This window comes from Bombina bombina, chromosome 1, assembly GCF_027579735.1.
Source record: "Bombina bombina isolate aBomBom1 chromosome 1, aBomBom1.pri, whole genome shotgun sequence".
NCBI lineage: Eukaryota > Metazoa > Chordata > Amphibia > Anura > Bombinatoridae > Bombina > Bombina bombina.
This window is the reverse complement of record NC_069499.1, coordinates 804220291-804238967: the sequence shown is the minus strand read 5'-3', so window position 1 is coordinate 804238967 and position 18677 is coordinate 804220291. Positions and strand designations below refer to the sequence as shown.

The following is an 18677-nucleotide window of genomic DNA, read 5'->3' as shown; positions in this document are numbered from 1 at the left end:
CGAAACGAATTCATTCGATTTCTTCCGAATTCAAATCGATCCAAACCGAAATTCGAATTGGTCCGAATCGATCCGAACCGAACCGAATTTTTCGCGGCTGCACATGTCTACTGATATCAGAGACAATCCTCAAAAAATGCTACTGAACATGACTTTGAAACCATTATATCTAACCAATCACCGCTAGTTTTTCTATCTTCATTTCATGAAGATTGGTAAAGTAACGTTGCTGAGTAGTTTTTAGTGTTAAACGATACGGAAAAGTATCATTTTTTTTAACACTTAGGGCCTGAGTATTAAATCTTGCGTGTACAAAAATAAATCATATAAATCTTTTTTTATCTACAGTGATGTGAAAAAAATTGGCACCCCTGCATTTCTGTCAGATAATGCACCACTTTGCCCAGAAAATTGCTGCAATTACAAATGTTTAGGCATCCTCATGTGTATTTCTTTTGTTTGTATTGGTATTGACAAAAAAAAGTGGAGAGAAAAAAGGCAAATCTGACACATTCCACGCAAAACTCCAAAAATGGACTGGACAAAATTATTGGCACCTTCTTAAAATTGTAAGACATAATTGTATTTCAAGTTTGTGATGCTCCTTTAATTTCCAATTAAACTCTCCTGTATCAATTAACAAGTGCTGACAATATAGAAATCACACCGACAACCAGTTAAAATGGTGAAAAATTTACTCAACCTTTCTGTCGTGTGTCTGTGTGCCACACTGAGCATGGAGAAGAGAAAGAGCAGCAAAGAATTGTCTGAGGATTTGAGAACAAAAATTGTTGAAAAGCATGGACAATCTCAAGGTTACAAGTCCATCTCCAGAGATCTTAATGTTGCAGTGTCCACTGTGCGCAACATTGTCAAGAAGTTTACAGCCAATGGCACTATAGCTAATCTTCCGGGACATGGACGAAAGAGAAAAAATGACCAAAGATTGCAACAAAGGATTGTTCGAATGGTGGATAAAGAACCTCAATCAACTTCCAGACAAATTCAAGCTGACCTTCAGGCACAGGGTACAAATGTGTCAGCTTGCACTATACGTCGCCATTTGAATGAAAAGTGACGCTATGGTAGGAGACCCAGGAGGACCCCACTGCTGACACAGAAACATAAAAATAGTTTGACAAAACAAACTCACCTGAGGAAGCCAAAATCCTTTCATGAGAATGTGCTGTAGACAGACAAAACAAAATTACAGATTTTTGGTAAAGCCCATCATTCTACTACTTTCAGAAAAAGAAATGAGGATTTTAAAGAAAATAATACAGGCCCTACAGGTTCTCTGTTTTGGGGTTGCTTTGCCGCTTCACGCACTGGATGTCTTCACTGTGTGCATGGCATTATGAAATCTGAAGACTATTAAATAATTTTGTGGTGCAATCTAGGGCGATTGATTTTAGTTATTTTTTCCAAAGTATGTGCTACCAAATATTAGATTGAGGGTGCCAATAATTTTGTCCAGTCCATTTTTGGAGTTTTGCGTGGAATGTGTCAGATTTGGCTTTTTTTTCTCCACTTTTTTGTGTCATACCAATACAAACAAAATAAATAAATATAAGAATGCTTAAACATTGACTTCCGGTGGGAGGCTCTACAAGATGGCTGCAGGCTACATCAGCTCTGAGGAAAATCTCTCCTAATATCAATTTTACAGCCATCAATCTACGCCATCTGCCTCTCCCTTGACAGGCAAGCTGTCCGGGAACACTTAGCAGATAAAAGGAATCGCAACTCTTCTACCCTGGAAGGCACCTTAACTAAATAAAAAGTTTAAGTGACTAGGCTCACTTTTCATTCAACCGCCCACGAGGCAATGGATTTCGACAGTGAGGTATCTGCGACGTTGTCCGCAATTTTCCTACCCAGATTGGAAAATTTAATTCAACAGCTGTGAAAGCTTGTGTAAAATGCTACAGAACACGAGGTGCTCCGGTATTGCAGAAATGGATCGGAGTATTGAGCAGCCTGGTTACTTAGATCAGTGGAGGCTTAGTCTAGCCGGTAAACCCATCATGCCACTGCTCTTAGATGCACATGGATGATCGGCAGCAAAGGCTAAGCAGATCAACATTGAAGGCTTGCACACAGCTCATCCACTAGTTTACAACTTGGACATAAATACATGCACCTTTTCATCATTATCCCCAACACAGGCTGTGGCCCTTATCCTACATGCGAGGGAGAACACTACCTGAAAGGCTGCTGAAGAATGCGGCTCCCATCTACTGACTCCCTCTGATAATGAAGGGACATCACTCGGGCAAAAATCAGCATCCTCATGTGGGTTCAGTGCTACATGCAATTTATCTTTGCAGATCGATCGAGGAGGAAATTGCACTCTCATGAAAAATGCTGGGAATCTATTTAAGGAATCACCACTGTATCAGCCTCTTCTAACTTCGCTACAAGGGGACTTTTTGCAATTTCCCCCTGGAATACTGGCTATAGAATGGACTTTTCTAAACTCGCCAAAGACTATGAAATCACACAACTCTTAGTTGGCAACAGGTATACGTTAAAAGTCTGTTTGTGAAATCTCGCTGAGGACTGATTATTTTCCTTTTTCTGTCTTCATATTTGCCTATACATATTTTCTCAGTTACTTAGTGTTTTTTGTTTATTACCCATGCATCTAGAATCACAATGTAGAGTTTTATTGTTTTATAGTATGAGGCTTATATCTCTAATAACTTATATCTTTTTCTGGCTACACATAAAAGTGTCAAAAACTGGATCTGAAGAAAAGAAGCCATATAGCTAAATTAGTCTTGTTTATATTTGACAGTGTCACAATATTGTTGTCTTATATTTGATAGCCCTGGAACCTCAGTATGGTTAGGCTAAAGAAAAACTTAAGTGCTATAACTATTAAAGTGATGGTAAACAATGCCCAGTTAAAACATACGATAGTATGTAAAATAAAAAAAGGAGACTTTCATTCATGAAAACCTCGCAATCGCTTGCTATTTGAAAATATTTAATATTAAAATGCTTAAATTTCCCATACCTTCCTCCTCCCGTACAACGGCCGCCATTGATTTTTTTCAGGTCACGTTTTTTTGAAATATCAAAGACAGCCCAGGCCAGTCGGCGACACTGATACAACAGCAAACACGCCCTACGTTATTTTTGCGCATGCGCTACATGTCTGATCGCTGACTGACAGTCCTATAGCATGTAGTTGTGCGCATGTACAATTTATATTTAACTCTATTAGAAACATTGTATTGAGGAGATCGTAGCTGCGAATATTGTATAAGAATTTTGTTTTTCTAATCGTGGGGCTGCTGTCTACATTGTGCTTTTAACAACTGCGGCTAACTATATATTAGAGTAGTAACAAAAAATATATAGTAACATTCATTATAGTTTTATTTTAAACATCGAATATTGTATTAGACAAAATTACAAACTTTTTTTATTCTAATAGATCGGCTGCTGTCTACATAATTGTTTAAACTACTGTGGTTATTTCAATACTTGCAATAAAAAAATATTATAACACTTATACTTTGATTCGTAGCAGCGAATATTGTTTATGTCCTGTTTAAAATACTTTTTTTTCTATTAGAGCGGCTCCTGTCTATATTGTTGTTTTAACAAATGCAGCTATGTCAATACTAGTGCATTAAAAGTATATCATTTAGAGTAATACTTGTTATACTTTGATTCATAGCAGCGAATATAGTATATGTCCTGTTTAAAATACTTTTTTCTAATAGTGCGGCTGCTGTCTTCCAAAGCGCTGCGCTAACAATGAATACAATACATTGATACCATGCAGAGGCGTAACTAGAAAGCACAGGGCCCAGGTTCAAGAATCTAAGAAGGCCCCCCCCCACCGCCCCTCCCCCCTCCAAAAAATGTGAATTTAATACATATCATTTTTTTTATTTTATTTTTTACATTTAACACAGAAAAAAATGTGAATCAGAGTACATGTCTGCAAAAGGAGGTACCCTGTGCCCACAGTCTGTGAGATGGTCTGAAACCCTATTACTGTAAATAGTGACACTGTTTAACCCACCAGTACTGTATATAGTGAGTTAGTGACACAGTCTGTAATCTGCTGGTGAGATGGCTGGCCTGACCCTACCCGCCCAGTACTTTATAAAGTGACCACAGTAGTCAGTGACATGGTCCACCCCCCATACTGTATATAGTGGTACTGTATAGTGACACTGTTTACCCCCTGCCCCCCATGCTGTAGTAACAAGGTATGTAATTTGCTGGTTTCACAAACATACACATACACACACATACATGCATAAATACACACACACACATACATGCATAAATACACACAAAGTCACATACATACACACACACACACACACCATACACACACACATAAACACCAATGTAAAACAGAAACACTAACCCCTGTAGTCATGTCACACTCACATGATATCAGTGCAGGCAGTGTTAGGTTAAGGTTTTTTTATAAAAAAAAAAAAAATCTAAAAAAAAATATATATATATTTTTTTTAAGCTGGGCCCCCACCCTCAGGGGCCCAGTCGCACCTGCGACCTCTGCACCCCCTGTAGTTTCGCCCCTGATACCATGGAGCCGTCAACCACAAATACGCTGGAATTCCACAGCGTATTTGTGACGAGGCTGATTCGCCGTAGTTATCAGGCCCAGTTATCAGGCCCTACAGACCGGCAAAAGTAGAATCTAGTGACATAACATACGATCTGCCGGACTCAGTCCAACACAGATCGATGGTTACGTCACTCCAGATGTTCCAAACGCAAGTTCGGCACAATCTGACTACTTTTGGAAGTTATCAAAGAACAACCAGGTACGCTCGCCACTATTCCGGCCCAGCGTACCTGGTTTTCAATCCGCCGCCCTGGAGGCAGCGGATCCCATAGGAATCAATGGGAGTCTGAAAGCAGCGAAAGCTCATGTTCGCTGCTACCCGATATCCCATTGATTCCTATGGTAACGTCTACACCTAACACCCTAACATGTACGCCGAGTCTAAACACCCCTAATCTGCCCCCCTACACGGCCGCCACCTAGATTATTATTATTAACCCCTACAACCGCCGCTCCCGGACCCCGCCGCAACGAAATAAATTGTTTAACCCCTAAACCGCCGCTCCCGGACCCCACAGCAACTAAATAAATTGTTTATCCCTAAACCGCCGCTCCCGGACCCTGCCGCAACTAAATAAAGGTATTAACCCCTAAACTGCCACTCTCGGACCCCGCCGCCACCTACATTATACATATTAACCCCTATCCTGCCCCCCCTATACCGCCGCCACCTACATTAAACTTATTAAGAATCCTATCAGCCAATCGGAATTCAAGGGACGCCATCTTGGATGACATAATTTAAAGGAACCGTCACTCATCGTTTAGTCGTCGGGATCGATGGATGCCCCGCATCGGATGTCTTCAAGATGGTACCACTCCTCGTCGGATGGAAGAAGATAGAAGATGCCGATTGGATGAAGACTTCTGCCGCTTGGAGGACCTCTTCTGCCCGGATTCGATGAAGACTTCTGGCCGGATCGGATGAAGACTTCTGCCCGACTGGGTGAAGACGGCTCAAGGTAGGGTGATCTTCAAGGGGGTAGTGTTAGGTTTTTTTAAGGGGGGTATGGGTGGGTTTTAGAGTAGGGTTGGGTGTGTGGGTGGTGGGTTTTAATGTTGGGGGGGTTGCATTTCTTTTTTTTCAGGTAAAAGAGCTGATTACTTTGGGGCAATGTCCCGCAAAAGGCCCCTTATAAGAAGAGCACTCAAAACTACAGACTTAAGAATCTTTCTGGAATATTTCTAGGATCTTGCTGGACTCACAAGGAACCTCTGCAAGGAGAAGAGCTGAAGAGCTGGAGGAGGAGTACTGTCCCTTTGCTGTGTCGCTTTGCTGGACTGTCTGCAGTTGCTGCTTCTGTCTGAAAAGAGTGCAAAGGGTAAACTCCTGCTTGAGAAAGTTCTCCAAGGCTTGGAGTAGAGCTTGCCTCGTGTTGGAAGTCTCAGGGACACCAAAGACTTCAGTTTCCTCGACCTGCAGCACTGGGAACCGTGTGTTTTTTGTGCTGTTCTAGAGGAGAAATCCCTATGCCGCTGGCCTGCATCGTGACCCAGCACCATCGACTCCAGTGTCGTCACCAGGCATCCCTGCCTGCACCGTGACCTGTGGACACCGCACGTCGCACCGCCTGCTTCACACCGCAGCCCTGGTCTCACCGACGCCGCTGGATGCCGTCACCGAGCCTGTTAAAAGTGATGGTAAACTATGCACAGTTCAAACATGCAATTGTATGTAAAATACCTCGCAATCGCTTGCTATTTGAAAATATTTAATATTAAAATGCTTAAATTTCACATACTTTCCTCCTCCCGTACAACGGCCGCCATTGATTTTTTCAGGTCACATTTTTTGAAATACCAATGACAGCCCAGGCCAATCGGCGACACTAATAGAACAGCAAAGACGCCCTACGTTATTTCTGCACATGCGCTACATGTCTGATTGCTGACTGACAGTCCTATAGCATGTAGTTGTGCGCATGCACAATTTTTATTTAACTCTATTAGAAACTTTGTATTGAGGAGATCGTAGCTGCGAATATTGTATAAGGCAAGTTTTAAAGATTTTTTTTTTTTATAATCGTGCGGCTGCTGTCTACATCGTGCTTTTAACAACTGCAGCTAACTATATATTAGAGTAGTAACAAAAAAACATTCATTGTTTCATTTTGAGCATCGAATATTGAATTAGACAAAATTACAAACTTTTTTTATTCTAATAGAGCGGCTGTCTACATCATTGTTTCAAATACTGTGGCTATGTCAATACTATTGCATTATTTTTTTTTCTATTGAAACACATACTTTGATTAGTAGCAGCGAATTTTGTATATGTCCTGTTTAAAATACTGTTTTTTCTAATAGAGCGGCTGCTGTATATATCGTTGTTTCAGCAAATGAAGCTATGTCAATACTAGTGTATTAAAAAATATATAATTTAGAGTAATACTTGTTATACTTTCATTCCTAGCAACGAATATAGTATATGTCCTGTTTAAAATACTTTTTTTTCTAATAGTGCGGCTGCTGTCTTCTAAAGCGCTGTGCTAACAATGATTACAATGAATACAATACATTAGATACAATGTATTGCATACAGAATGCAACGCATGCGCAGGGCGAACGATGAAGACTAAGATGCCAATATAATAACGTAGTGAGGGGTGGTTCAGCTCTCTACGCCGGCTAAAGAAAAGACCAGGAAGTAATGCGATAACGCTCAGTAATTAAAAGATATATTTATTAATAAACGTTTGTGAGAAAATCATTGAAAATATGGCGATTTAGGTGGGACAGAATGAAGGAATAATAATTTAATTTCCAATTACAATACATTTACCATCACTTTAAGGTAAGGTTTATAGGTTTGTAGTTCAGCTAGGTTGTTTTTGTTTTGTTTAGTTTTCTTTTCTTCTCTGTTATGTTTACTTTAATGCTCTATACGATTAATGCTACACTGCTGGTTGCCTATGCTGACATCAACATGGATAATATGAAAAGATATTCCCTTGTCCCATCACTAACTCATCTAAGACATATCAGCAGAGATAATTACTACTTCACATGAAGCAGTTATATAGGTAAAACCTTTGTAACCGACAGAGTTAACATAGCATAGCTACATTATTTAAAAAAGGAGGCACCATTCTCTTACTCTGGGAAAAATACACTAAGGCTGGAAATAACTTTTTATAACCACTTGAAACTGCTTGCTTATCTTAATATCAAACTGACACTTGCACATCCTTCATAGATGATCCTATCCTTCTAATATAATAAGTCAATAGATTTTGTCATTTCTTTAATATGTATCCTATTTATCTAGACGTGAATCTATATCTGATTATCTGTTCTGCCCATGAGACCTATGTATCAAAGGTCTTGCGGACCTGTTCCGACAGTGCGGATCAGGTCTGCAAGACCTCGCTGAATGCGGAGAGCAATACACTCTCCGTATTCAACATTGCACCAGCAGCTAACACGAGCTGCTGGTGCAACGCCACCCCCTGCAGACTCGCGCCCAATCGGCCGCCAGCAGGGAGGTGTCAAACCGATCGTACTCGATCGGGTTGAATTGTGGTGATTCCTGTCCACCTGCTCAGAGCAGGCAGACAGGGTTATGGAGCAGCGGTCTTTTGACCGCTGCTTCATAACTGCTGTTTCTGGCGAGTCTGAAGACTCGCCAGAAACACGGGCCCACAAGCTCCTATACAGAGCTTGATAAATGGGCCTCCATGTTTGCTACTAGACTTGTATAAGAACAAAATACTATTTGGAGTGAATCTATGCTTGAATAGGCTGGGGTAATTATGCCCCATGTCAGACTTCCCCTTTGATATATTTAAAAAGCCGAACGAGGTACACCTCTTATAACTGTCATTAGGACTTTAACTGTTTTAACATGGTATTTGTCCATCAAGGTAATACAGTATAATATCTACCCTGGCACAAGCAGCTATCCACATATAGTTTTAGGCTGTTTTTTTTTTTAATTATAAAAACCCAACAATGTGGTTACATACGATGTATATAATGATGTATCATCTGTTTGACATATCTCACATTTTGGTACTAGAACACATATTTTATGTTAACCTTGTGTACCCAAACTACATTGTAATAATGTGATATCGCAATACTTATCTTCTCTCGCCCTGCACGGCATAACGATATGTACACTCTATTTAAGATGTATATACTGGTATATCACCTGTTTGAAATGTATCGAATTTTGGTATTAGAACACATATTTTATGTTAACTTTGTGTACCCAAACTACATTGTAATACTGCGCTTTTGCCGATATTTTCTTTTCCCGCCCTGCGTGGCATAATGACAAGTACACCATTTCTGTACCCATTGTTGGTCATCAATAAAATATATATATAAAAAAGAATGTCTAACATTTGTAATTGCAACAATCTATCTGTCTATCTTTATATTTATTTTTATTTTTTTTCATTTAATTATATCAGTATTCTTACACAAAAATATGTCTTTCAAAAAAAAATATGCATAGGTTTTCCATCTTGTGCACATAACATTTATGAAATATTACCTCTATAATCCAGCCGCGGGACAGAAGGAGGAGCTTCAACATAAACTTCGTTGTTATAGCTCTCATCAGCTGGGTATCCAGAACCTAAAAACAAATGCACAAACACATTACACATAAGTCATAAGCATAGGCATAACTTACAGAAATGTGAGGGAAGCAGATCGGACCAGCAGGTTCTAGGGACTAGTGTGGCCTGAAATTTACCTGCTGCAGTTGTCTGAATGGTTTTGCATATTTACTAAGATTTATCTCCATCTGATAGAAGTAATTTAAAAACAGTAATGGGAGAACAGTGGATAGCTTAAAAGGGCTTATATATATTTTTGTCTAAAACAGAATCCATTGATATGAATTGGAGCACAATTTAAGGGAGTTACTGTCAGTTCACTTGCATGGTTTACATTATTTACAAACAAATGGTTTTAAAGGGGCATGAAAGTAAAAATTAAACATGATATTCAATTTAAAGAGACGTTTCAATTTACTTTTTGTTATCTAATGTGTTATTTTTTTTGGTATGCTTTGTTAAAAGGTATAAACAGGTAGGCTCATAACAGTGTACTATTGGGTATTGGCCTCTTGTCATTGGCTCACTAGTTGTGTTTATTTAGGTCCCAGTAGTGCATTGCTGCGCTGGAGCTAACCCCCATTTGATGAGGTTAAACACATAGCTCTGTTCAAGCAACAGTGCAATAATAAGATAATTATAAAATGGTCTAACATTATCCCCTTTAAAGAGGATTTGTAAAGGTTGAACTCAATGGACTTTTTTGGTCTTCTTTCAAAATCACCCACTATGTTGCTGTGCAGGCGTCCCACTGTTTTTTTTGCTAGTCAGGACACTATAGAAAACACAATTTGAATGGATAGGTCAGTCAGTTCCTAGGTGGAAGCTGTTATACTTGACAACTTGGTGCTTTTGTGGGGATCTAAATGGGCTGTGCCTTATCAACACAACAGTGAGATTGGTCCAGATAATGGGGCATATCTATCAAGCTCCGGATAGAGGCTCACCAGAAACAGCAGTTATGAAGCAGCGGTCTAAAGACCGCTGCTCCATAACCTGTCCGCCTGCTCTGAGCAGGCAGACAGACATCACCGAAATTCAACCCGATCAAGTACGATGGGGTTGATTGACACCCCCCTGCTGGTGGCCGCGAGTCTGCAGGGGGCGGCGTTGCACCAGCAGCTCTTGTGAGCTGCGGGTGCAATGCTGAATACGGAGAGCGTATTGCTCTCCGTATTCAGCGAGGTCTTGCGGACCTGATCCGCACTGTTGGATCAGGTCCGTCAGACTTTGTTAAATAGGGGCCAGTGAGAAGAGACCTGACAGTGACCACATGTGAAGGATCCAATCAGTGGTATCTTCATTTTGGGTGTTTTTTTCTTCTATGTAGCAGTTAGTGACAACTCTACAATAAAGATTTTCATTAAAGCTATTTCTATTTTTAGTAAAACTGGAACCTTGAAAAATAATAGAACAAATGTAGAGAGAACAAAGAAATATAGAAGTGCTATGGAAAAAAAACATACTCTTAAAAAATGTCTTTACTTATCATCTTTCATATTACAAACAGTATGGAAAGTTGTGGTTAGAAGTCTGACCATACATTTATGGCTGCATATAGTACAGTCCTCTGACATCTAGTGACTTGTACTTCACATTAATCATGCATATAAACCACAATAAAATACAGATCTAATAGACACATTGACTGTGAAATTGTACCAGGTCTTTATGATACAGAACATAGCTTGGGCTGAATAATGACATTCCAGTAGTATGAAATCACAATTCCATTATGTTCTCTAAGCTGAAAGGGAAAACCCTCTCACAAGGCCTCCCTAATGTTGTCGTAATATGTGTTTATGGGCATCAGGCCACTCATTTGTTGTGCAAAACTTGTATACATTTTCCTGATGCTTGATAGCTCTGCAAACAAAATACAAGCATTATGCATTGTGCTTTTAAATTTTTGGATATTAGAAACCTTGTTTTCAATAGTGATATATTCTGTGATTTGTGATAATGTTGCAGCTTTCCATAGAACTAAAATTAGGATGCCTGTGTTCTAACTAAAAAATAAAAGTGCAATCACAACCGTGGCTCATTTGGGCTGGCTATTTTTTTAAATGCCTGAAAGTGACACAAATTAAATGTATATGTTAAGTTGTATGTTGCAAGACTTTATAGATAAGAATTGCTGCTGCAGTCAACACATAGGGGTACATTTACCATCCCTTTGTGCAAACTGGTTCGCAGGTAGTGAGCCTGTCCTCTTGCAATCTCTTCTTGTGATGCTGTATCACATGGTAAACTTTAACATTGCAAAAATGATAGATTCTGGCACTGTGCTAGTAATAGGGGCCTAACAGGTAGAATTACCAGGTGCTACTCCTCTCAAGATAGACGCAACACACCAATAATGTCACTCACACCAGATAGGGTGAGACAAAAACAAAGAGTTTATCAGCTCCCTTAAAGGATACGGTTTAAAACGTAAACTTTTAATCCTTATTTTACAATTGGTATCCGATTTTAATATAAGAATTAAAAGTTTATGTGTTAAACCTTATCCTTTGAGGGAGCTGATAGTGCACTCATAAACTCTTTGTTTTTGTCTCCCCCAATGTGGTGTGACATTATTGGTGTGTTAAAACTTTAACATTGCATAAGACGATTGTCCAATGCCACCCCCTGCTCTGGCACAACCAATTGCAATCGAGCAGGGCATGTCAATCACTCTGAATGAGTGAGTGTCAGGGTGATTGATCTCACCACGTCTGAAGTGGCGGAGAGGAAAAAGAAGCAGTTTCTGCTTCTTAAATATGTGGCAGCAGGTTCACTAATGCAAACCTGCTCCACATAAGCCTTGATAAATCTAGTCCATATTTTATTAATATTATTATTATTACTATAAGGGGTAGTTCAGGTTTGTGAGCTCTGTCCAGCTTCCTATTATTCTGCACTCCCTTCCTTATAAATGTCCTGGTTTCACAAAGTAAAACTTAGGTATGCCTAGTCACACCCAGAATGCACCTGTCACGCCCACTTCACACCCCAAGACTAACAATGTTACATCTGCCTCTGCTCATGTCATGGCTGACCCCATCCATTCCATTACATCATGACTCTTGTTCCACCCATCTGTCCAGGGCCACCACTAGAAATGTTGGTATCCCTTACTAAACCATTGGGCTGAGTCCCCTCCGCCCTTTTGACCTGTGTATTTTTTGGCCAAGTGGCCATAAAGCGTAGACAATTTAGTCTACATTAAAGTTAAATCTGAAAATACTTTAAATGTAGTAAACAACTACTTCATGAAAGTGTCACACAGGCGTCACATGGTCTAGTATGTTGTATCTATGAGTTTTATTTCTATATATCATATGAAGCAGCAAGCGAAAGACAACAAACCAATCACCAAGCAGTGGTAGTTGCACGCCCTTGCCAAACATATAGGGCCCCTGTATCTAAGGAAATCACGTAAAATCTTTGTGGGTTTTTTGGCATTATATATCATGCATATGTTTCCCTTTAACATCTAGAACCTGCATAGCTTCATAAACAGCTCTCAAGCTAAAATGTGCCTTTCTAACGTTCTTCAAGGACCTCCCAGTACTTGCAGAGTGTCTTAGATAATCTCACCAAAGATCTTAAATCATCGGGGCCTCAGGCTTATAGGGTCAGTAGTGCTAAATTTAGATTAAGAACATGTCAATTCTATACTAAAGTGTCACTTTAAGTATATACATTATATGGACTGATATTTTGCATATGGATGCATTTTGGTAAATAGAAACATTTTAGTAATATATTTCCATTTGCAAATATGCTTCTAGTAAACATTGTAACTGTTTTTCAGTGGTATACACACATATGTGGCTTGTACGACACAAATTAAGCCTTACACAATACACACCAACAATAGCTGTCTCTGAGCAGGCATGGTGTTTGAATCCTGATCCTACGTCACATATGTGTGTATGCCACTGAAACAGTAATACATTTTACTAGAAGCATCTTTGCTAATGAAAGTATAATGCAAAAATTCTTTCATTTAAAAACTGATATTTAAATTTTGACTTTTCTATCCCTTTTCTATCCCTCTAACCTATGTATTTAACCCTTTGGTGGGTGTTAAACACTAACGCCTAGATTTAGAGTTTTGTCGGTAACGACCCGCGTAGCTAACGCTGGCTTTTTTCTGGCCGCACCTTTTAAATACCTCTGGTATTGAGAGTTCACAGAATGGCTGCGTTAGGCTCCAAAAAGGGAGCGTACAGGCATATTTACCGCCACTGCAACTCTCGATACCAGAGTTGCTTACCGACGCGGCCAGCTTCAAAAACGTGCTCGTGCACGATTCCCCCATAGAAAACAATGGGGCTGTTTGAGCTGAAAAAAAACCTAACACCTGCAAAAAAGCTGCGTTCAGCTCCTAACGCAGCCCCATTGTTTCCTATGGGGAAACACTTCCTACGTCTGCACCTAACACTCTAACATGTACCCCGAGTCTAAACACCCCTAACCTTACACTTATTAACCCCTAATCTGCCGCCCCCCCTATCGCTGACCCCTGCATATTATTTTTAACCCCTAATCTGCCGCTCCGTACACCCCCGCCACCTACATTATCCCTATGTACCCCTAATCTGCTGCCCTAACATCGCCGACCCCTATATTATATTTATTAACCCCTAATCTGCCCCCCACAACGTCGCCTCCACCTGCCTACACTTATTAACCCCTAATCTGCCGAGCGGACCGCACCGCTATTATAATAAAGTTATTAACCCCTAATCCGCCTCACTAACCCTATAATAAATAGTATTAACCCCTAATCTGCCCTCCCTAACATCGCCGACACCTAACTTCAAACATTAACCCCTAATCTGCCGACCGGAGCTCACCGCTATTCTAATAAATGTATTAACCCCTAAAGCTAAGTCTTACCCTAACACTAACACCCCCCTAAGTTAAATATAATTTAAATCTAACGAAATTAATTAACTCTTATTAAATAAATTATTCCTATTTAAAGCTAAATACTTACCTGTAAAATAAATCCTAATATAGCTACAATATAAATTATATTTATATTATAGCTATTTTAGGATTTATATTTATTTTACAGGTAACTTTGTCTTTATTTTAACCAGGTACAATAGCTATTAAATAGTTAAGAACTATTTAATAGCTAAAATAGTTAAAATAATTACAAAATTACCTGTAAAATAAATCCTAACCTAAGTTACAATTAAACCTAACACTACACTATCAATAAATTAATTAAATAAAATACCTACAATTACCTACAATTAAACCTAACACTACACTATCAATAAATTAATTAAATACAATATCTACAAATAAATACAATGAAATAAACTAACTAAAGTACAAAAAATAAAAAAGAACTAAGTTACAAAAAATAAAAAAATAGTTACAAACATCAGAAAAATATTACAACAATTTTAAACTAATTACACCTACTCTAAGCCCCCTAATAAAATAACAAAGACCCCCCCAAAAAAATGCCCTACCCTATTCTAAATTACTAAAGTTCAAAGCTCTTTTACCTTACCAGCCCTGAACAGGGCCCTTTGCGGGGCATGCCCCAAAGAATTCAGCTCTTTTGCCTGTAAAAAAAACACATACAATACCCCCCCCAACATTACAACCCACCACCCACATACCCCTAATCTAACCCAAACCCCCCTTAAATAAACCTAACACTAAGCCCCTGAAGATCTTCCTACCTTATCTTCACCATACCAGGTTCACCGATCGATCCAGAAGAGCTCCTCCGATGTCTTGATCCAAGCCCAAGCGGGGGGCTGAAGATGTCCATGATCCGGCTGAAGTCTTCATCCAAGCGGGAGCTGAAGAGGTCCATGATCCGGCTGAAGTCTTCATCCAAGCGGGAGCTGAAGAGGTCCATGATCCGGCTGAAGTCTTCTATCAACGGCATCTTCAATCTTCTTTCTTCCGGATCCATGTTCATCTTGCAGACCTCCGACGCGGAACATCCTGCTGGCCCGACGGACTACCGACGAATGAAGGCTCCTTTAAGGGACGTCATCCAAGATAGCGTCCCTCGAATTCCGATTGGCTGATAGGATTCTATCAGCAAATCGGAATTAGGGTAGGAAAATTCTGATTGGCTGATGGAATCAGCCAATCAGAATCAAGTTCAATCCGATTGGCTGATCCGATCAACCAATCAGATTGAGCTCGCATTCTATTGGCTGTTCCGATCAGCCAATAGAATGCGAGCTCAATCTGATTGGCTGATCGGATCGGCCAATCGGATTGAACTTGATTCTGATTGGCTGATTCCATCAGCCAATCAGAATTTTCCTACCTTAATTCCGATTTGCTGATAGAATCCTATCAGCCAATCGGAATTCGAGGGACGCCATCTTGGATGACGTCCCTTAAAGGAGCCTTCATTCGTCGGTAGTCCGTCGGGCCAGCAGGATGTTCCGCGTCGGAGGTCTGCAAGATAAACATGGATCCGGAAGAAAGAAGATTGAAGATGCCGTTGATAGAAGACTTCAGCCGGATCATGGAACTCTTCAGCTCCCGCTTGGATGAAGACTTCAGCCGGATCATGGACCTCTTCAGCTCCCGCTTGGATGAAGACTTCAGCCGGATCATGGACATCTTCAGCCCCGCTTGGGCTTGGATCAAGACATCGGAGGAGCTCTTCTGGATCGATCGGTGAACCTGGTATGGTGAAGATAAGGTAGGAAGATCTTCAGGGGCTTAGTGTTAGGTTTATTTAAGGGGGGTTTGGGTTAGATTAGGGGTATGTGGGTGGTGGGTTGTAATGTTGGGGGTGGGGTATTGTATGTGTTTTTTTTACAGGCAAAAGAGCTGAATTCTTTGGGGCATGCCCGCAAAGGGCCCTGTTCAGGGCTGGTAAGGTAAAAGAGCTTTGAACTTTAGTAATTTAGAATAGGGTAGGGCATTTTTTTATTTTGGGGGTCTTTGTTATTTTATTAGGGGGCTTAGAGTAGGTGTAATTAGTTTAAAATTGTTGTAATATTTTTCTGATGTTTGTAAATATTTTTTTATTTTTTGTAACTTAGTTCTTTTTTATTTTTTGTACTTTAGTTAGTTTATTTCATTGTATTTATTTGTAGATATTGTATTTAATTAATTTATTGATAGTGTAGTGTTAGGTTTAATTGTAGGTAATTGTAGGCATTTTATTTAATTAATTTATTGATAGTGTAGTGTTAGGTTTAATTGTAACTTAGGTTAGGATTTATTTTACAGGTAATTTTGTAATTATTTTAACTATTTTAGCTATTAAATAGTTCTTAACTATTTAATAGCTATTGTACCTGGTTAAAATAAATACAAAGTTACCTGTAAAATAAATATAAATCCTAAAATAGCTATAATATAAATATAATTTATATTGTAGCTATATTAGGATTTATTTTACAGGTAAGTATTTAGCTTTAAATAGGAATCATTTATTTAATAAGAGTTAATTAATTTCGTTAGATTTAAATTATATTTAACTTAGGGGGGTGTTAGTGTTAGGGTTAGACTTAGCTTTAGGGGTTAATACATTTATTAGAATAGCGGTGAGCTCCAGTCGGCAGATTAGGGGTTAATGTTTGAAGTTAGGTGTCGGCGATGTTAGGGAGGGCAGATTAGGGGTTAATACTATTTATTATAGGGTTAGTGAGGCGGATTAGGGGTTAAGTATGTATGGAAAGAGAAGAAATGGCGCAAAAGGCAGGACTCAAGTGAAAGCGTTTAATGACACAGTATAATACACAAATATATATGCACTTACAAGATTAAAATAAGTGTACTGCAATTAGGAGGATCATGGGTGGTACAGTTCTTGTTGCTTCCCACAGCCGGCTTGTTGTAATTGCCGAGCGCTGCTGCACTGGATATGACTGGCAGGTGAATCCGGATACCTTGTCAGCAAGTCCTGTGGCTGTTGTGAGGGCAGGATACCAGGACCCTTTTTCCAGCCTAGATTGTCAGTTCAATACCCTGACGCGTTTCCCCCGGTCAGCGGCCAGGCTTCTTCAAGAGGGATTTAAAAGTGAATGTGTTGGAATGAGCGCTCTTCCTTTTTGAGTCCAAATCATCCAATTAGAGCTCAGAGGTGTGTATATGTCACGATTACATATTGCCTAAGAACAACCTGTTATTTTTACTGAGAATATGCCTTTAATTGTCTGATCAATTCACCTGCTATGCTATTTAAGCCTCCTCCCCCCTCTCCACTTTGCTTGTTATTGTTTTCCACTAACCATAGTGTGATTCAAACAGAGCTCTAGTATTTTGTTACCTCTTGGGATTTTATCCAAATATCTACTATTCCGGATTCACCATCTCCTCCTGCAGAAACTAGCCTACCTCTCTTGATACCGGATTGACTCTTTGTCCAGCCGTTGCTGTCAGCTTGCTCCATTCAGCTGAATCTTCCGCCCTGCATCGTGGAGCTGTGACGTCACACGCCAACCTGTTCGGCACCAGCGCTGCAACCGCTTCTCCGCTTCAAGCTGTGAGATTTCTCTTCAACTCTCTAAAACTTTGTTTTACCTTCCAGGTACATTCAGTAACCGCATGCCTTTTTACAAGCTGCTACCTTTGATACAATATCTCCTACCCAAATTTACTCATAATTTCTGATATATTGTGGGTGAGGTCTATTTTGACATACTTGCTATTTTTTGTTGTGTTAACACTGTTTCATTTTTTCTCTGGTTATAGACACGGTTTTTCTGTTGTTCCTCCAGTATTCATTTACTCGAGACAGCTATTGATATATCTAATGCTATTTATCCTTATAACAAATTGCTAAGTTTATACTCGGATTCTGACATTACTTCTTTTAGTAATTCATGTTATTATCCAGTTTAAACCTTGCTACAAATCCTATGATCTCAGCAGTTGTGATTCATTTAAATTATTCTATACTACAACATAGTATCTTTGACATTACAGAATAACAAGCCTTAAAACATGGATCCAGCTGAGATGTCTAATCAGATACAAACTCTCTCTCAAAAAGTGGATTCTTTAACTGATGGCCTCAATACCCTCAAACAAGAAAACCAGGGACTGAAAACTTATATTAAAGACTTTGTAGATAGTAGAACTCGTTTTCAGGAACCACAAGTTAGTCTCCCAGACATATTCTCAGGGGATAGAAAACAATTTAGAGATTTTAAAAACTCTTGCCTTTTGCTGTTTGCATTAAAACCATACACATATCCCACTGACAGAGTTAAGGTGATGACTACCATTTCCTATTTAAGAGCAGAACCCAGAAGCTGGGCTAATTCCTTCCTGGAGACAAACGATGATATACTTAACTCTCTAGATTCCTTCTTTTCTACCCTTGGTCAGCTTTATGACGACCCTTACAAACAACTAACCGCTGAAACTGCCATGCGCTCTCTTAAGCAGAAAAGAAGGGATGTAGAAGATTATATTGCAGACTTTAAGAGGCTAGCTACTGACACCCAATGGAATAATTTGTCGCTAAAAAACCAGTTTAGATTGGGGTT

At 39.5% G+C, this 18677-nt stretch overlaps 1 protein-coding gene across 1 annotated transcript in view; it reads right to left on the bottom strand.

The window, feature by feature from the left end:
* The window catches only part of SRPX2 (sushi repeat containing protein X-linked 2), a 151083-nt gene that overhangs the window by 105440 nt on the left and 26966 nt on the right, over positions 1-18677 (bottom strand). The window contains exon 3 of the mRNA XM_053692235.1: positions 9123-9206. Within this exon, the coding sequence (XP_053548210.1) occupies positions 9123-9206 (84 nt within the window). The remainder of the gene's footprint in view (positions 1-9122; positions 9207-18677) is intronic.